Source organism: Hippocampus zosterae, chromosome 13, assembly GCF_025434085.1.
Source record: "Hippocampus zosterae strain Florida chromosome 13, ASM2543408v3, whole genome shotgun sequence".
Taxonomy (NCBI): domain Eukaryota; kingdom Metazoa; phylum Chordata; class Actinopteri; order Syngnathiformes; family Syngnathidae; genus Hippocampus; species Hippocampus zosterae.
The window spans coordinates 23,337,533-23,357,288 of record NC_067463.1 but is presented as its reverse complement, the minus strand read 5'-3'; the positions used below and the strand labels follow the sequence as shown (position 1 = coordinate 23,357,288).

General features: G+C 55.5%; 3 protein-coding genes across 3 annotated transcripts; 2 read left to right on the top strand and 1 right to left on the bottom strand.

Annotated features, from left to right (window-relative positions):
* The first annotated feature begins 1,527 nt into the window (after positions 1 to 1,527).
* On the top strand, positions 1,528 to 5,492 carry LOC127613515 (uncharacterized). Its single transcript, XM_052084577.1, has 5 exons — positions 1,528 to 1,661; positions 2,712 to 2,885; positions 3,012 to 3,698; positions 4,061 to 4,121; positions 5,169 to 5,492. The coding sequence occupies exons 2-5, from the start codon at positions 2,720 to 2,722 to the stop codon at positions 5,233 to 5,235; spliced, it is 981 nt and encodes a 326-aa protein (XP_051940537.1). The 5' UTR covers positions 1,528 to 1,661; positions 2,712 to 2,719; the 3' UTR covers positions 5,236 to 5,492.
* Positions 5,493 to 12,765: 7,273 nt separating this feature from the next.
* Positions 12,766 to 16,779, top strand: esf1 (ESF1, nucleolar pre-rRNA processing protein, homolog (S. cerevisiae)). Its single transcript, XM_052083942.1, has 12 exons — positions 12,766 to 12,855; positions 13,780 to 14,098; positions 14,184 to 14,374; positions 14,448 to 14,561; positions 14,632 to 14,741; positions 14,800 to 14,952; positions 15,019 to 15,133; positions 15,196 to 15,481; positions 15,592 to 15,731; positions 15,794 to 15,875; positions 15,953 to 16,173; positions 16,246 to 16,779. The coding sequence occupies exons 2-12, from the start codon at positions 13,789 to 13,791 to the stop codon at positions 16,528 to 16,530; spliced, it is 2,007 nt and encodes a 668-aa protein (XP_051939902.1). The 5' UTR covers positions 12,766 to 12,855; positions 13,780 to 13,788; the 3' UTR covers positions 16,531 to 16,779.
* Positions 16,780 to 17,601: 822 nt separating this feature from the next.
* On the bottom strand, positions 17,602 to 19,633 carry btbd3a (BTB (POZ) domain containing 3a). Its single transcript, XM_052083954.1, has 5 exons — positions 19,350 to 19,633; positions 19,169 to 19,259; positions 18,982 to 19,100; positions 18,498 to 18,906; positions 17,602 to 18,375 (listed from the first exon to the last, which is right to left on the bottom strand). The coding sequence occupies exons 1-5, from the start codon at positions 19,568 to 19,570 to the stop codon at positions 17,752 to 17,754; spliced, it is 1,464 nt and encodes a 487-aa protein (XP_051939914.1). The 5' UTR covers positions 19,571 to 19,633; the 3' UTR covers positions 17,602 to 17,751.
* Positions 19,634 to 19,756: the final 123 nt, after the last annotated feature.

Genomic DNA, 19,756 nt, shown 5'->3' with positions numbered 1-19,756 from the left:
TATAAGGACGAATGAAGTCTCTCGATTTGTTCACCTGAAGTCTGGATTGCGGTGTGAAATACACACGCGACTGTTATGTATGACTCCAAAGATCATAGGCTGTATAAAGCCAAACTACAAAACGTGCCAATGAGTTGACATCGCCTTTATTCCATGTTTCTCTTTGATTTCCAATTTAAAATGTCTTTTGGAAGAAAAAAATCTTTCGCTGGAACTGCCACAAGATGGCAGCACATCACAATTTTCTTAATTAGGCGGAGCGTGGCAGTTTAAAGGCCAAGTGTGAAGTCAAGTTGGCCAACCATGTTTTTGAGTCATCTCAATGGCTGAACAATTCTAAGCATATTTCCGTTATTTTTTTTTTAACGCAACCCTTCCAGATTCTTTGTTTAACCCGTAGCAACGCCCTTGACAACGAAAATGCTTTTCTTCGGCAATCTTCGGAAATGACGTCACACGGAGAGATTCGAGGGAAGTCCTTCCATTGAACAGCATTGTTGCATCGCTTGTTGGTAAGATCCCACGGCGGTGTGTGGCGATGTGTTGTTCGCAATCGACAGAAAAGTTGTGCCAGTGGCCGAAGGATAGCAGGGCACTTAAATGGACATGTTTTATTCGCACGAAGCGAACGAATTTCACGCCGTCATCGACGAGTGTTCTCTGCCATCTCCACTTCAAAGATGACTGCTTTCTCAACCGGTCCGCTTACGATCAAGGATTTGCAAAAAAGTAAGTGCCATTTTTGGATAGAGGATTATGATTTGGTCAAAGCATAGCTGCCAACTCTTGTGGAATGAACAGTAGAAGGTCAAAGTACAAGTACAAGTCAAAAAATGATTTGCTAAAAAGCAAATCTCCATCCCATGTCAGGTCGTCCGGGCACATTGTTTGCATCCTGATTAGCGTCTGGCCCGTACATGTAAGGTCCGACATGTAAAATTGCAACCTCCTCTTCTTCATCCAAGTCTTCAAAAACTTGGATATCCTCACTTGCGCTCCATCGATCGCTTGTATCGCTGCTTGAGTCATTGTTTGAAATGCTTTGCATGTGGCCGTATAGAGACTCGCCATCGTCGTCCTCCGTGTGACGTATCACTTCCGGGTTCCGCCCCTTTCAGGCTGGCACTTCGGAAAATCGACAATTTTGTCAACATAGAAATGATTTTTTTCATGCTTTATTTGGTGGACAATCTCTAAGTACTTTCATTGGGACCCTATTTGGCATTCCATGGAATTACTTCACCCTTGGCCTTTAAAGCGCGTGGGAAAATGGCCGCGTATTTCTAATGCTGAGCAACTTTTGCACTCGGGGGTGGTGGGGGCACATTTCACCTCAAATGGCATCTTATTGCCACTTGGACGCAGCATCACAGCGAAATGCCGCCTCACCCTGTTTGCTCCAAGCGATTTTCGTCTCTTCCTTCTCCACGATACGCGAGCGACATTGCCGACCTATTCTGCCATCGCTTTATTTTTAGTTGGGTTTTTTTTCCCCAAAGCCCGCCTCGCTTTTATTTCCTGGAAGCCGAGGCCGGCGAAGGAACGCCTCAAGAATGTTGCTGATTGGAGCGCAGAACAGGTTGGTCCGCGACGCGCCAGCGGCAGTCCAAACTCTTTGTTTCCGAGCGCGGGCGGACACAAAAGAAACTCGCAGTTGACAGGTAAGCGCCTTTCTTTGCCCGAGCGCTTTGACTTTTTATTTCTTTTTCTTGACACCTATTCTCATAAAATTGTTCAATGAGGACACCTTGACCCAAATCGGGGCTGTCCAAACTTTTTTTTTTCTCTCTTTCGAGACTCCTGCACCGATTTGCAGATTCAGAACCAAAACGAAAGACATCGTTTCGGCGTGAGGCTGATGAACTCGTTTGGAAGCATTTGGACTCCCTCTTTCGATGTTGCGTTCGGTGACGATATTGGCACGGAATCTCCCAAAAAACAAAGAGGAGACTCTTGTTTCACCAGCCGCCTCGTTTTGCGCTCTTTTCCTTCTCCGCAAATCGGGCCAAGAGCGTCGGTTGCGTTCACCCGAAACATCTCCGAGGCCTTGTCTGAAAAGAACGCTAATGTTTTGCTTCTGACACCTCAAACTTCGACTCCCCCCTCCCCCTCAGAAAACAAGACGCTAAAAGGGCTTTTTTGACGGCAAAATAGCAAACGTTTTCTCCGGCCCGAGGAAATGCGCCGTGAGTGACGCCACCGCTTCACCGCATGACTCGAGTTGATTGGCGGCGGCTTTTTCTTTTTGTTTTGCTTCTTTGGTTTTGTTTTCAACCACAACCGCAATTACAACTTTGACTTTTGTTCCCGTAACCTTTTAGCGGAACGTGAAATGGACCTTTTATCTCCATCTTCGCATCCACCCATCCATCCATCCGGTCATCAAGCGCTTGTCGGGGGGCGAGGGGGTCGGTTTCCTGAGCGGCCAAACATAAATGAAACCGAAAGACACAAACGGAGAAATCCCCGCCCCATTTCCTCCTCTCATCGCTCGCGGTCGACTTGGAACCAGTCCGCTGGCTCTTGGTCGATTGCGATTACCTTTTGGGCACTCCTGCCTTAAAAACAGTCGCTAGCTTAGCATTTAGCACTTAGCGGCCTTGTCTGCGCATGAGCGGCGATTCGGTCATCTGATCGGTCGCCCCCGATGTCAATCAAGTAACGGGATTGGCGATGGGCTGACGTAGTCCGATTCTGAATGCCGACAGAAGACGCCGACATGAGGCCGACATCCGCCCTGCTGTTCCCGCTGCTGCTGCTGCTGCTGCCGGCGCTCCCGTGCCACGGCCGTACCGTGTCCAGGTGCGAGCTGCGAGACAAGCTGAGGGACAAGATCAAGCTGTCGGAACGCACGCAAAACCTCACCGACGTGGTTTTGACTTTGCGTGAGTCACCCCCCGACGACAACGTCTCTCTTCGTATCTCTCTGGTTTCACGCGCGGCGCCGGGCGGACCGAAAGATTCCGCGAGTTGATTTGAGCTGAAATCTTTGCTTGCTCTTCTCGTCGCAGTCGTGTGCCAACTGGAAAAGGTCTCCCATCGCAGCACAAGCTTCGTGACCATCTACGGCCAACGCGCCACCACCACCGCCGCCCCCACCACCACCACCACCACCACCCCAATCCCAACGACCAACAGCACCGCGGCCGCCAACCAAATCGTCATCATGAGCAACCAAACGGTCACCTCCAATGCCACCGTTCCGACTCCCTTGAGCAACGGCACCGCCGCCCCGCCCGTCAACCAAAGCGGCATCGGCAACCAAACTGTCAACTCCAACCAAACGCTCAATGAGGTCAACGATGGCCAAGACCAGGACCAGGAAGACGACGCTACAGGTGAGGAACCAGAACAGGAAGAAGAACCTGAAGTACAAGAAGAACTATTCGACGGGGCAGAAGAAACCTACGATGAGGAGGGCGAGTACCTTTATGTGAATCAGGGAAGCAAAATGGACTCCCACTTGGACGACTGGTTGAAGCTGATGGAACTTCTGAACGAGGAAGAGAACATGTTTGATGAACAAATGCTGGTGATCGCCGACGACAAACTGAGCGCCGACGAGGACGACGGCAGCGACCGGCTCTTTCAAATGGAGTGGTCGCTGGGCCACCACGGCCTCTTCCAGCTCTCGGACAGCTACTTCTGTCAGTCGACCGCCCGATGGAGCCAGAACGCCTGCAACAGCACCTGCGACGGTGAGTGCCCCGAAAATGTGAGATTTTGACGCTTGGGATCATGACCGAAAACCGTTTTGTCAACCAAACCGAGCAAACCCGAATACGCCACTCGACTCCCCTCGGCTTCCTTACACAAACACACCGGCGGTCAGACGGAGCGCAGTCCGCACCGAAAGCCGAGCTCGGCTTTCGGTGCGGGGTTGTCGTTCCTTGCCGCGAGAGGATTTGATCGGTTTTGAGCCTCCTGGTTCCGCAAGGGCGCTCTTTCCGCGGGTAGCAGGATTTGAAGACGTGGTGACCTTCCAACAGTCCAAAATTGGCAAATTTTGGACAGAACCCGGTAGGTACTATTAACCTCCTCCCTCCTTCTGCCCCCGCAGCGTTCACAGACGATGACATCGCGGATGACCTGGATTGCTTCGTCGACAGTCTTTACTGGCTGTAAGTCACATCCCGCTTCATCTTTCCGTACACTCCGTTGTTGGGCCGCTCATTCTCGACTAGTGGGGTCAAAGGCGGGATCGAAGCGCCAATGACTGTCAGAATTTGACGTGCCAAAAGGCCCCGAACGGCGAGTCCGTCCGTCTCGGCCGTCGAGGCTTGCCGTACCGCGTCTCGTACGTGATGACTTTTGCTTTGCCCGCTCGGATGTCGCAACGGCAAGTCACCCGCGTACGCAGTGACTATTTGAAGACTCGCGGCGGCGCTATTGCGTCGAGTCTGCTCCGCGCGGCGCGGGACCAGCGAGCACGCGGAACTCGAACGACCGCATTTTGAGACGGAACAATTAGTGCAAATTCATTGCAGTCTCGCTGGTTTGCCGACGCGGGTGGGGGCGTTTCGCAAGAGTCGATCTCAATATGGTTGTTCTCAATCCACCCGCAACAAAACAAAGCAAGTCAAACGCTGCAGGGGCTTAACCGGGGCTACGCGGATTTCTGACTCGGGACTCGGACCCCCTGGCTCCCTGGTCTGAAGCCGACGGTCCAGAACCCAGGTCTGAAATCGTAGCGCACTTGACTCATGGAGTCAGCCAGTCCTCCATCGAGCGTCTCCAGTGGGTCCCTAATGCCGCCTCTTGACTGGCAGGCCCTCTTACTCCGACTCTGGCATCCCTTCATTGGCTCATTTTGGACTTCTTTTGAAGAAGGTCCAGCGGTTTGCGTTCAAATCTCGAAACGGCCCGGCCCCGACATTACGTCTCCAAGTTCTTCCGCAGCCGCCCGCTGCAGACCGGACACTATTTGAGGAAGCGAGAACCACGGAGGGGATCGTCTTTCAAACTCGTCCTTTTTTGAATCTTGGACTTTGAGACCCAATTTCGAGGTGGGCGGTTTTGCTGCGGTACGAATTCTCTTAGCTCCACCGCCCTGGTTTTCAAGTGCCCGAGAAATGCACTTGAGTCGAGTTGAGAAGTGGGAAGTGTTTTGTGCCTTTGCTCCGTTCCGTCCCCGCTAATCCCGCTCGCTGTTTTGTCCCCCCTGCCAGGTACACGCTGAGGACGGTGTCGCCTCGGTGCTACCAAACGGCCGACTTCTTCGGCCAGTGCAACTGAGCTGCCGCTCCGCTGCCCTTCGCGGTCACGTTTCCCCCGCCCCCCCCCCTTCCGAAGAAACCAACTCTCACTTTTGATCGCCCCTCTCGGCTCATGTCATACCCAATGATTGTGTTCAGATTTTTTTTTTCGTACCAGCGCCGCATGCGGCGGTGCTTTTGACCGACCGCGAACGACGTCGGCAACGACGCCTTCGCCCAACCCTTGTAAACCTGTTGAACGAATCACAATGAATCAATAAAGGCCGTGATTATTGACACCCTCGTTTGGAAACTTTGACTGACGTTTGACAATAGGAAACACAGGTCGCTGTCATTGAGGAAGAAGGAACACACCTTGCCGGAGAATGCTTTTGTTGCGCGCATCAAATTAAAAATGTTTTTTCCTTCTCGCAACCCTGCGCGCGGTGGCATTTTTGGATGACTCGGAGCAGGAAATGAATTTGAGCGTGTGACTGCACGTTGAAAAAAGAAATCAATAAAAACTCGGAGCACAGGTTTAGAGGTCACTTCCTGTCTGATTCGATGTCAAGTGGGCGGGGCCGATCAATTGGTCGGCGACGTTACGTAAAAAACAAACCGGTGTCGCCCGCTTTGTCGGGCGCGAGGAAAATCTGGACTCGGCGGACGCGCGCCTCGTGCCCAATCGATCGACTTCACATGGAAACCGAGTCACCGGCCAAGGATTGCGTGCAGAATTAACTGCGTGACGACAACAATAACGAAAAAATGTTTGAAAAAAGAACGGGAGCCAGAATGAGCCAAAACCCAATGCGGGCACCCGCAGCAGTGATTCTCAACATGTGGGGCTACGTCACCGGCGGCCGTTCGCGACTTTGTTCCGGGCCCTCGCGGAGACGCTGCAGGCACGCATTTTTTGACTCCGGTCCAAGAGAGCGGTGGCGGTGGGGCGTGGGGGGGTGGGGAATGACGAATAAGGATGTGGAAAGTGCAAAAATACAAACAGGTTTGTCGACAATCACTGTCCCAACACACAAATAGACTGCAAGCGAAAGAGACACAAACAAGGCTGCCGTGACACAAGCGACACTGCGACTTGGTGAGAATTTGTCTGTTTCCTTCGAGTCGTCGTTGTCGCCCTGCTCGGGAGCCTCGGCGTGGGTGAGACAGAGTGTGTGTGTGTGTGTGTGTGTCAGGGAGCGGGGGCAGTCTACTCACCGGTTACATTGATCGCTCGGGTCCGATTCGCACACGCCGGCGTCGCTGCTGACTGCGCCTTGTTGCTTCTGGAGTGGTTACGAAGCGGTCTGCTATTTATTGAGGGGCGACCGTATTTGGATTCCCCCACAAAAAGTATAAAAAAATGCAGGTGGGGGGGGGGGACACTCAGAAATCAGAACACCCAGCCTCGACGTACACAAACCATCCTTCAAGATGGCATACGACATCGCCGGACACACGGCTGCAGTGTCCTCGAAGCGCTCCGCGGGACCTTAAGCCGCATCCCCGCGCTCCAGTGGCCGCCACCGGCGTTGCGAAAGTCTCCAGTGACCGGCAGGAGTGTGTCGAAATTGTGCCTGAGCGCGCTGTGGCCGGGGGGGGGGGGGGGGGGGGGAGCACAAACTTGAATGTCAACAAACAATGCCGAGTAATCTGGTAAATCTCCTCCATTCCGTGTCGACCGGACATCAGCCGGCTCCTCGTTTGAGTCTCCATTGGTTGACACAGCAAGTACAATTCAGTGACGACGCTAGCGTCGATGTTGTCACCGTTTAGTCTTCATTGGGGTTCATGTCCCTCTGCGGCGGCGGCTCACGACTCTGTGACGTTTGTCTGGACCGCATGAATGAAATAAGCCAGACACTCACCGGCCATTTCCTCACCCAGGCTGGGGTCCAGGAGCTTTCTCACGCTTTCTGATCCTCAAATCCTTCCGGTCACTGGATGAGCGTAAACTGGTTGGTTGCTTTGTTTTCGTCAAGCGTATTTTTCGCAATTCTCGGCACTCTTTCATCTCGGACCCTTTTATTTCATTCTCCTAGCCAGTCCTGACATGAGGTTAAAGTGGATGATGCCGCTGCTGGTCCTGGCGGTTCTGGTGCCAAGCCCGTCCCGGGGCCGCATGATCACCAGATGTGAACTCAAGAGTAGACTCGAAGAGGCCATCAAGCTACCTGTTGGCCTCAATAGGTTCAAAGACAGTCTCTTGTCAGTCGGTGAGAAATCTCATCAATTGCTACCCACAGCTCTGAAAACAAACAAAGTTTGGACACAAACATATGCTTCGGATAACGTTGTCTTCATGCTTTGCAGTAATTTGTGAATTGGAGCGAATGTCAAATCTGAACACCAGCATGGTCAGGACGACCATGCTGGTCTCCCCTGACTCGACAACCACCACCACAGCAGCCCCTGCACCTGCAGCATCGACCAACACCACAACAGCCCCTGCAGCTCCAAGTTCAACCAACACCACAAGAGCCCCTGCACCTCAAGCATCTACCAACTCCACAATAGCCCCTGCACCTCAAGCATCTACCAACACTACAGCAGCCCCTGCACCTCCAGCATCTACCAACACCACAAGAGCCCCTGCAGCTCAAGCATCTACCAACACCACAAGAGCCCCTGCACCTCAAGAAACAACTACCACCACAGCAGCCCCTGCACCTCCAGCATCTACCAACACCACAATAGCCCCCGCACCTCCAGCATCTACCAACTCCACAACAGCCCCTGCACCTCCAGCATCTACCAACACCACAAGAGCCCCTGAAGCTCAAGAAACAACTACCACCACAAGAGCCCCTGCACCTCCAGCATCTACCAACTCCACAATAGCCCCTGCACCTCAAGCATCTACCAACTCCACAACAGCCCCTGCACTTCCAGCATCTACCAACTCCACAAGAGCCCCTGCAGCTCAAGCATCTACCAACTCCACAATAGCCCCTGCACCTCAAGCATCTACCAACACTACAGCAGCCCCTGCACCTCCAGCATCTACCAACACCACAAGAGCCCCTGAAGCTCAAGAAACAACTACCACCACAAGAGCCCCTGCACCTCCAGCATCCACCAATACCACAATAGCCCCTGCACCTCAAGCATCTACCAACTCCACAACAGCCCCTGCACCTCAAGAAACAACGACCACCACAACAGCCCCTGCACCTCCAGCATCCACCAACACCACAGCAGCCCCTGCCGCTCCAAGTTCTACCAACACCACAAGAGCCCCTGCAGCTCAAGAAACAACTACCACCACAACAGCCCCTGCACCTCCAGCATCTACCAACACGACAACAGCCCCTGCACCTCAAGCATCTACCAACTCCACAATAGCCCCTGCACCTCAAGCATCTACCAACACTACAGCAGCCCCTGCACCTCCAGCATCTACCAACTCCACAAGCGCCCCCGCACCTCAAGAAACAACGACCACCACAACAGCCCCTGCACCTCCACCATCCACCAACTCCACAACAGCCCCTGCAGCTCCAAGTTCTACCAACACCACAAGAGCCCCTGCAGCTCAAGAAACAACTACCACCACAACAGCCCCTGCACCTGAAGCATCTTCCAACACTCCAGCAGCCCCTGCACCTTCAGCATCTACCAACTCCACAATAGCCCCTGCACCTCAAGCATCTACCAACTCCACAATAGCCCCTGCACCTCAAGCATCTACCAACTCCACAAGCGCCCCCGCACCTCAAGAAACAACGACCACCACAACAGCCCCTGCACCTCCAGCATCCACCAACACCACAACAGCCCCTGCAGCTCCAAGTTCTACCAACACCACAAGAGCCCCTGCAGCTCAAGAAACAACTACCACCACAACAGCCCCTGCACCTGAAGCATCTTCCAACACTCCAGCAGCCCCTGCACCTTCAGCATCTACCAACTCCACAATAGCCCCTGCACCTCAAGCATCTACCAACTCCACAAGAGAACCCGCACCTCAAGAAACAACGACCACCACAACAGCCCCTGCACCTCAAGCATCTACCAACTCCACAAGCGCCCCCGCACCTCAAGAAACAACGACCACCACAACAGCCCCTGCACCTCAAGCAACTACCAACTCCACAAGCGCCCCTGCACCTCAAGAAACAACGACCACCACAACAGCCCCTGCACCTCCAGCATCTACCAACTCCACAAGCGCCCCCGCACCTCAAGAAAGAACGACCACCACAACAGCCCCTGCACCTCAAGCATCCACCAACACCACAACAGCCCCATCGGCACCAACAATCAGCAGAACTGTGCCTGTAACCCGCTCAATACAATTTCCTGATGCGGAGGTCGTCCAGCTAGCACGGCAGGTCGAGATGGAGGCACTGAAGAGACACGTAGATGGATTGTGGACCTCAGAAGAGGAGGCCACAGGAGGCGAGCGCCGGCGGCGACGCCAGGTCCCCGAGGCGGCCATGGCAAATCCGCAGTCTTCCCCCACTTATTACGGAGTCTTCCAGCTGTCTGACAAAAAATTCTGCTTTTCAAGTGATCCTTGGACGGACAACTACTGCATTACATCCTGCAGCGGTGAGTCATCTCGTCTCCTCTACATTGACACCCGACATATAGTAAAGGCCGCCGTTCGCCGGGTGACTCGGCCAAATGTGATTGAGTGGTTCTTCCTTGCGCTTCGCCAGCGAGAAGCATTTTAAATCCCAGAAAGGCCCGTGGCCCCCAGGTGGTCTCTTTTGAAAACGAGATGTGGAAGCCCACGCATGGGCCGCTTTCAGCAGCGGTACTCGGTCTCAGATAGAGAGGGTGTCAAATGTGGTCATCTGGGAGCGCCTCAGAGTCGACCCGCTGCTCCTCCGCATCGAGAGGAGTCGCAACAAGTGCTAGGATGCCCACAAGGAAAGAATCTTCTGTCGTCCCGTGGTTGTTCAGTCGCAAGGCGGGCGGCGGCCCTCGTCGGCCCCGGCCCCGGCCCGCCCGGCGAGGGCCGTCGCTCCCCACTCCACCGCTAATATGCCGCCTTCAAACGAACGGGGGCGTTTGGGCTCCTTTCCGGCAAATGACAGCAAGAGTCCGTCACGGTGTTCGGCAGGTAGATGCAAAGTCCGTCAGCAAATTTCCCATTTTCCGTTTCGCAAAAGGCGATTGGCCGATCGGTCGCCACGCGTGAACCGTGTGTTTCTGCGCATTCAACAAGCTTTCCTCTTCCCCTTCCAGCGTTCATCGATGACGACATTACCAATGACGTGGACTGCTTTGTGAAAACTCAGTTCTGGAGGTACGTGACCGCCGCGCCCACTCTTCATCATACTCGATGCGGATTTAAGAACAGACGATATTAGGATATGGGGTATCGGAAAGCCAACAGGAAGTCAAAATTGACGATACGGAGTTAAAAAAAAACGGCACTCTCTTTCCAGCAAACCCGACGCTTCTCTCCCACCCTCGTCCCTCCCTCACTGTCTCTCAGAAATCAAATCTTGGTTCACCCATAATTTCCTCAAGCTAAACAGCAATAAAACTGAACTCCTACTCGTCGGTACCAAATCCACTCTAAACACAGCCGACAGTTTCTCCCTCATCATTGATAATGCCACTAAATCTCCTTCCCCCCAGGTGAAGAGTCTGGGTGTCATCCTTGACAGTTCACTATCCTTTCACTCCCACATCAATAACATGACCCGGTCCGCTCATTTCCACCTTGGCAATATAAAGCGCCTCCGTCCCTCACTCACTCCTCACACCACCGCTATCCTCGTTCACAGTCTCGTCACTTCCCGTATTGACTACTGCAACTCACTCCTCTTCGGCGTCCATCAAAAATTCCTCCATAAACTTCAACTTGTTCAGAATTCAGCAGCCCGGATCATCACGAGAACCCCCTCCTTCCATCATGTCACCCCCATCCTCTGACAGCTCCACTGACTTCCTGTCAAACTTTGAATCACCTTCAAATGACTTCTCTATACATTCAAAGCCATCCATATCCTTGCGCCCCCCTATCTGTCAGATCTTCTTCAAATCTCCATTCCCTCTCGCTCACTCAGGTCCTCATCCTCCCTCCACCTTTTTCTACCCTCTGCCCGTCTCAGTACAATGGGGTGCAGAGCCTTCAGTCGCTCTGCCCCCAAACTCTGGAACTCACTTCCTCCCGACATTCGTAATATTGACTCTCTTTCCACATTCAAGACCCAGCTCAAAAGCCAACTATTCAGACTTGCATACCCGCCTTAAATCTTTCTTTCTTTCTTTATTATTTTATCTGCGTTTTACTATTGCTCTTGGTTGTACAGTGTCCTTGAGTGTTATGAAAGGCGCTTACAAATGTGATGTATTGTATTGTATTGTATTATTATTATTATTATTATTCTGTGTGTGCCATGCGATTGGCTGGCAACCGGTTCAGGGTGTCCCCCGAGACGGCTGTGATAGGCTCCGGTACCACGCGGCCACCCTCGACCGACGAGAAGTGCTTGCGTCCCGATACTTTTGTCCGCGTGAAGTATTTGCCGTTGAAGATTTTTTTTTTGCTCTTGTCCAACCAACAGGAATGTATTCCGGATGGCCAGCAGCGAGTGTTACGAAGTCAGCAACTACTTTGATGGCTGCAATTGAACAACGCGGCACATTTTGCGAGCTCGACGCTGCGTAAACACCAATGAGCGTCTTTGGCTTGGGGGGGGGGGCATGCCGAGGTGGACTGGATTTTGCGGTCTCGTTCCTTTCCTTCTGCGGTCTCGTTCCTTTCCTTCTACGTTCTTCCTCAATAAAAATGCACGGCAGATTCCCACCAATGGAGTGCTTTTCTTCTCCTCTCAAATCACCAACGACATCCCGGAGGCTGTACCGATACACCGCACACCCTCGCCCACACAGACACGGCAAGGCCGCCGCTCCTTTTTTGTCTTTGCTTTTTGTTGTACTCGAGCGGCCGCATAGCTGATTAATCGTCGTCGCCGCTGAATGATTTTCGTCTCCGCGCGGGGACGTCGATCACGTCGACGAGTTCTCGCAACGATGTGCAAAGCGGCCATCCTCGTACATTGCTGTCACCGGCGTTCTCTGAGCCTCTGCCAGTCTTCGCTTCTATACGGCAGGGGGGGGGGGGGGGCACAGTGGGGGTTTGGAGAGTGGAATCATGCTCACGCGGCGAGCGCGCGGCCTGACGTCCCTGGGAGGAAAATGCGGCGGCCGCCGTCCTGGTGTTCCGCCACAGGGGGCGCCGCGCCGCACGCGAAAACGTCGAAGATGGCGTGAATCCCGCCCACTCCTCTTTCTTATTGATATTGAAAGTTATTATTTTGGTCCTGCATCTGGTTAGGAAGCGAGTGTGTGGTCCAATGCACCCCCCTCACCGCCCCCCAATAGCTGTGATTAAACAAGTGTCCGCCCCATCGCTGTTTTGACAGTTTTGAATAAAAAAGATCGCTTTCCAACTGTATGCGTTCGTAAATTTTTAAGTTCAATGGAAGGAAATGTGGTGGTGGCCAACCCTTATTTGGGCCACTGGCACCATTTATTTAAAATCGATTTATGGCACAGAAGGGGCGCAATTTGTTCTTTTGTCCCTTTTTTGCTTTCCGTAGTCCTCAGTCCGGAAGTGCCGTGTCGCGTTGCATGCTGGGGAAGCACGTGTGGGTTTTTTTTGTCCGCCAGCTTTCGCGTTCCGAAATTCTTGACGGTAAGTCTTTCAATTTTGATCCGATCCAGGTCGTTTCGTTCTCGAAGATTTCTCGGGTTGCTTTCCAGTGCCGCTTTTTTTTGTGGTCTTTGTTGGCTTCTTTCTTCCCTCGCTCGCCTCCATTTTGTGTCGAACCACCATCACCACAACAACAACAGTCTCATGCGGTCACTGGCGCGGTGAGAAACCTCAACGAGGTCGTTTTTGAGCAAGTGCAAGGAAAGCCTTTGGGCTCTTCGGGTTCGTCCGCTGCTCGATTCCGAAACGGGACCTCGATTCAAATCGCCACAGGCGTGGCAATTTTCCGCGTATATGCGGAAATCCGCCGTTTTATTTTTTAAATTGATCATTTTTGTGAATGGTCGAAATCCTTTGAGAAAATTTTAGTAGGGGGGGGTATTGTTATTTTTTTAATCTTCCGATTGTAAATAGCCCTGCGATTGGACGTGTCGTGCGAATGTCTTAGTCGTTGCGATTGGTCGCCAGGTCCAGGCCACGCCCCTTTCCGCCAGGGCCAAACATTTACAAACAGGAAATGGATGCGGATCGATTCGGTCGCTGCGTTGTTCCGTCACACCGCAAGATGGCCGACCCAAACCCGAGAGTCTTTCCCGTTGAGGGTCTGGGATTCCGGAGATTTTGGAGCTGTCAAAGAAAAACGAGGACTCTCAAAACCAGGGGCGCCCCCCCCCCCCCATTTTTGGAGCCGAGATCCACGTTTCCGTCAACCAGGGACGTGTGGTCAGGGGAGGCAGGTGAGGCTCTGCCTCACCTCGTTGCTGAGAAATTGTTGCACCACTAATACGCAGCCTGAAAAACTGTCATGGATTGGAAGCCGCGAGGGGGAAGGAAAAAAAATGCTCGCGATCGCTCAGTGAAGGCAAAGACCAAGCCCGCTCATGACGGAAGCGACTCTGTTGTCAGGCGGCGGCCATGTCGTCCCAAAAGAGCGGCGAGGAGGAAGACGGGGCGCCGGCGGACGCGCGCTTCTCGCGCGTCCGGCGGGACCCTCGGTTTTGGGAAATGCCCGAGCGCCAGCGAAAGGTCGCCATCGACAAGCGCTTCGCGTCCATGTTCCACGACGAGCGCTTCCAAGTCAAGTGCGAGGTGGACAAGCGGGGGCGGCCCGTCCGCCGCTCCGCCGCCGAGGACCTGCGACGCTTCTACCAGATCCCCGAAGGCGAAAGCGATCAAGGCCGCCCGGATGAGGACGACGACGAGGAGGAGGGGCGAGACGAGTCAGGTGAGGCGCTGGCCGTCGAAATTTTTTTTTGGGGGGGGGGGCGCGAGACCAAAGGCCGACGCTTTTTTTTTTGTCATCTCGGAAGACGACGAAAGCCGAGCGGGCTCGTCGGGCGGCGAGGAGGACGAGGGGTCGTCGAACTCGGACGGTCCGGACCTGGCTCGCGGCCAGGGCAACGTGGAGACCAGCTCGGATGAGGGCGAGGAGGCGGAGGAAGAGGAGGAGATCCAGCACGACTGGGGCGAACTCTGCAAGGACGCTGAGCGCAGCGAGCAGGTCAGACACCCCAACCCCCACCCCCGACGCCCTCCACGTCGCCCCACCCATCTCAGCCGGCCGCCTCGCGCAGGTTTGGCGCCGGCTGGCCGTCTGCAACGTGGACTGGGACCGCCTGAAGGCCAAAGACCTCCTGGCCACGCTCGACTCCTTCAAGCCCGAAGGGGGCGCCGTGCTGTCCGTCAAGGTAAAGGCCCGCCCGCCCGCTCGGAACCCACCCCGCGGGATTTGTCTTTTCGGCACTTGTTTGGCTGCAGATTTACCCGTCGGAGTTTGGCAAGGAGAGGCTGAGGCTGGAGGAGTCCCAGGGACCGCCGGAGCTCAGGGCGCCGCCTGCGGATTCCGATGACGACGGCAAAGACGACAGGTGGCTCTTTCCCGACCGAGTCTAGCGCCCATGGGTCTTCATCGCGTCTTGCCGGCAGGTCGTACCGAGAGAAGAAGCGCGACTACCAGTTCAAGCGGCTCAAGTACTTCTACGCCGTGGCCGAGTGCGACTCGGCCGCCACCGCCGCCAAAATCTACCAGGAGTGCGACGGCTTGGAGTACGAGAGCAGCAGCTCCGTCCTGGACCTCAGGTGGGCCGCCGCCGCCTCGACCAAGGAGGCCCCCCCAGCCCCTTGACGTCTCGTGCCCGCCCGCAGGTTCATCCCAGACGACATGACGTTCGAGGAGCCCCCCCGAGACGCGGCCGCCGACGTCAACTTGGCGACGTACGCGCCCAAATTCTTCACTTCGGCGGCCAGCGCCACCTCCAAGGTAGTCGAACCAATCTGCGCCGCATGAGGGGGGGGAGAATGACAACCGCCGTCCTCGCTCAGGTGGAGCTGACCTGGGACCAGACGGACCCGGAGCGCGTCAGCGCCCTCCGCAGGAAGTTCAACAAAAGCGAGCTTCTGGACATGGACTTTGCGGCCTACCTGGCGTCGTCGTCGTCGTCCGGAGAGGGCGAGGAGGACGAGCCGGAGCCGGAGGGGGAAGACGGGCGGGACGCCGCCGCCACCGGCAAGAGCCAGGAGCAGCTGGACAAGTACCGGCGGCTGCTGGGAGGCCTCCGCCGCGAGCAGAGCGAGCAAAACATGGAGATGGAGGTCACCTGGGTGCCCGGTAACCCCCCCTCCCCTTTGTCGCGGCCCTGTTACTTGTTCACAAAAAGCAGGGAAGAAAACATCCCGACTCAAAGATTGGTCAATGCCGTGGTCGCTTTGCTCCTCCAGGCCTGAGGGAGGCGACGGAGCAGCTGGTGAAGAAGAAGCAGGAGCAGGAGCGCCGGCCCACCCCCTGGGAGGACTTCCTGCGGAAGAAGCGAGACAAGAAGAAGGCCAAGAAAAATGGCAACAAAGAGCGCCACCAAGAGGTGAGCTGGGCGCCGTCGGCATCGCGGGCGCCTCCGCTTGACACGCGCGCCTTCGCCCGCAGGACGGCCAGCCGGGTGACGACCGATCGCCAGACCCCGCGGACCTCGACGAGCCTTTCTTCCGACGGGAACTCGTTGCCGCCGGTGAGGCAGAGTCGGCGAAAGCGCGCGGGCTCTCGCCGTCCCGGTCGTGACAACTTTTGCTCTCGGTGCCCTTGCAGGCGGACGGGACGAGAAGAAGAAAAAGCGGGATGAACGCGAGCGCGCCGGAGAAGAAGGAGGCGCCCGCGCTCGGGCCGAGATGTCGCTGCTGATGGACGACGAGGACGACGGCCGCAAACATTTCAACTACGACAAGTTGGTGGAGCAGCAGAATCTGAGCGGGAAGAAGAAGAAAAAGATGCTGAAGAGCGGAGACGCCCCCCCCGAGGACAACTTCCAGGTCAGGGTTCGGCGACCGGCCCGCCGTCTCGGCGGCGTTTTTGCGATGACGGCGGCGCTCTCCCGCTTTCAGGTGGACGTGTCGGACCCTCGCTTCCAGGCCGTGTTCACGTCCCACCTCTTCAATCTGGACCCGTCGCACCCCAGCTACAAGCGCACGCGGGCCACGCAGAGTATCCTGGACGAGAAGCGCAGACGCCGCGAGGAGGCGGACCGAGGCGGCGGCCATGACGACGGCGAGGCTCGCGCGGTGCCCCGGGAAGGAGCCCAGCGGGACGCCGGCTTGTCCTTGCTGGTCAAGTCCGTTAAGAGCAAGACGCGGGACTTCCAAGCACGCAAGAAAGCCAAACGGATTTGAAGGCCCCGGTCCGCTTCCCTGGATGGAGGCCGAGCGGCCCCGCCCTCTTCGCAAGGCGGCCGGCTGGACCCGTTCGTCAGAACTTCCTCGCTTCCTTTTGGCTTTTTTTTTTTTTACAAAAGAAGGCGTGACCAATTGCGTTTCCTCGTGCAATCATTTGCATGTATGACGCCTCGCGGTGAATGAATTCCTTTCTGGTATTTGGCGACACCATCTGTCCTTCGTGCAATCTCTGAAAAAACAAACAAAGCTCCCTTTCAAGGCGTGTGTCAGAATCGCTGTCAATCAATGAATCAATTTGATTAGCTTGTCGAATAAACATGCATTGAACTTTTGTTTTAGGATAATTTAGGGCCCCCGGGAAATGCCAGGAAGACCCCCCGCCCCCTGCCCCACCCGACTGCTACCCGAGAGTTCGCTTTTGGTATTTGACGTTTCAGAAATAGGTTTGACTATTTTTATTTTGACATAATGTTCACTTTTTTTATTTCGTTTTGACAGCAATGCTTTGTCGCCATCTCGTGGCACCGATGAGCATTGCAAAGTTTATTTTATTTTTGATTTTGACAGAATAATGTTCACTTTTTTGTTTCATTTTGACAGCAATGGTCGTTTTACTATACATCATGAGTACCCATTACGTCGATCCTGATCTACCGGTAGATCAAAGACGGGTCCCAAGTAGATTCAAAGAGTGTCGAGGAGAAAAAAAACAAACAACCATCTGTGTGTCTTTGTACATGTTAGTAACATTTTTTTGTGTTCATGTTTTGTTTCATGTTGACAGCAATGCTTTGCGGCCATCTCGTGGCACCGATGAGCATTGCAAAGTTTTTTTTTTGGACAGTGGTTTTTTTTCCTTCATTTTGACAGCAATGCTTTGCCGCTATCTCGTGGCACCGATGAGTATTGCTATTTTTTTTAATTTTGATTGAATAATGTTCACTTTTTTGGTTTCATTTTGACAGCAAAGCTTTGCCGCCATCTCGTGGCACCGATGGGCATTGCAAAGCTTGTTTCCCAAATAATTTTCTTTACCAATAAACGCCAGAACGACAGATGGAAAAAAAATGCGATGAATGCTTTTATTTGGACAAAGTTAAGGCCACTGCCGCCATTTGCGCACATTCAACAAAGCGGTGACCGAAAGACAAGAGAGAGGAGAGTCCGTCTCGTTTCCGGCATCTTCCGAGATGGGAGGGGAGAGTGGGGTGAAGGGCGTCAGGCGTAGAAGATGAGCTCGGGGATCTGGCCGCCCTGCACGCCGGTGCCGTTGGTGCTGTCCGAGGAGCACTGGAACTGGAAGGTGACCTTCCCGCACTGCACCTCGGTCACGCCCTCCTGGCCGAAGTAGCTGAGCTCGTTGCCGTCCAGCACCACGCTGGCCGTGTAGAAGGCGTCGGGCTCGATCTGCACCGGGTGCTCGAACCACACGGCGAAGGTGGAGCTGGAGCCGTCGGAGAAGTACTTGACGGCCCGCTGCGCCACGGCGGCGCCCTGCCGCTTCAGCTCCATCTTGGCGCCGTACTCGGCCGAGCCGCAGCTGGAGCCGTACAGTCCGAAGCCGGCCACGAAGACGCGCTTGTCCACGGCGAACTGGATGCTGTCGCAGCGGCCGCGGTAGCGCCACTGGTTGCTGCGGTAGGCGCACGACTGGAAGCGGTGGCAGCGCTGCGGCGCCAGGCCCCGCCGGGGTTTGCTGAGGAACAGCAGCTCGGGCTTGTTGGCCGCCGTGTACCACAGGAAGATGTCGTTGGTCTCGTTGGGCGTCAGCACGCCCGACTGGGCCGCCCCGTTGGCAAAGTCCTCCAGGGCCATGGCGGGGATGCGGATCAGGTAGATGGCCTGGCGGCGACACACAAGCACAGGCGCAGGCGCGCCATTGACTAGCGGCCGATTCCGGAGCGAGTCGTTTGGGAACGGAAAGCGTCTCTGCTTTTCCAACTTCCGGCAAACGCGCCGCCCACCTTGCCGAGCACCAGCCTCTTGTTCTCGACGGTGGGCCGCAGGTCCCGGCGCTGGCACTCGGCCTCGGCCCAGCCCAGCGCCGCCTGGAAGACGGCCATCTCCTTGGCGTTGAGCGTCTCGCGGCGCAGGATGCTCTCCAGCGTGTGCGCGTCGATGTCGCAGAAGCCCTCCGAGCGCAGCGCCAGCTCGGCCTGGGCGTCGATCACCTCCCAGCAGCGCTGCGTCAGCTCGGGCTCCTCGAAGAGGCAGCTCTGCGACAGCAGCACGCAGGCGTTCTTGGCGCTCAGGCTGGTCTCCAGGAAGTTGACGCAGGCGCGCGCCAGGTGCGGCACGATGTACTTCTTGGCGGCGTACAGCGTGGCCAGGACCGTGTCGGCGCACAGCTCGATCTCGTCGCAGTAGATGTACCTGCCGGGAAAGGACGCGCGGACAAATTAGATTTTGGGGGGGGGGGGGGGGGGGGCTCCAACGAGGCGCGCTCACTTGAGCATGGCGAGGAAGGACGGCGGCTCCACGTCGGGGATGCGGATCTCGTCCCGATCCTCGGCCAGCTCGCCGTAGAACATGGCGTGGAACACCGAGCTGCCCACCGCCAAGACGTACTGCGCAGACGCAGGCGCGCTTTCAGTCCCGCACGCAAGTCGCCAACGCCAAATCGCCGAGGGTTTACCTTGTGGCCCGGAACCCGCTGCGTCCCGCCCGGCGGTCCCACCACAAAGTAAACGTCCGCCATCAGGTCATTGTTGAACATGACGGAGTTCCTGCATCAACAACAACAACAGTTCTGTTGTTGTTCCTGGAGTGAGAGGAACTGATCCCCCCCCCCCCCCCTGCATGTGGGGAACACCCACCTCTCGCGGACGGTGGGGTACAGGCCCTGCCAGGCGCAGCCGGCCCGCCCACAGCCGTTGTTGTTGTTGCTGCTCAGGCTCGGCCGGTCGCGCGTGCGCCGGCGCGCCTCCTCCTCCTCCTCCTCCTCCTCCTGCGGTGGCTCTTCCTGCTGCCGCTCCTGCTCCTGCTCCGAGGCGGACGGAAGAAGTTTCTTCTTGCTGGGGAACAACTCTGCGGCCATTCTCTGGCAGTCACGCCGCCGCCCGCCCGCCGCTCATGGCAGCCGCCGGCTCTCTTTGGGAAGCTAAGCGAGGCAAAGGGGAGATGCGCTTCATTCACACAAAGTTGGGGGCTGATGGGGGACGGCGGCAGCGAGCGTCGACTTGATCGTAGCCGCTCATTAGACGCGGAAAATAACTCAAACTAA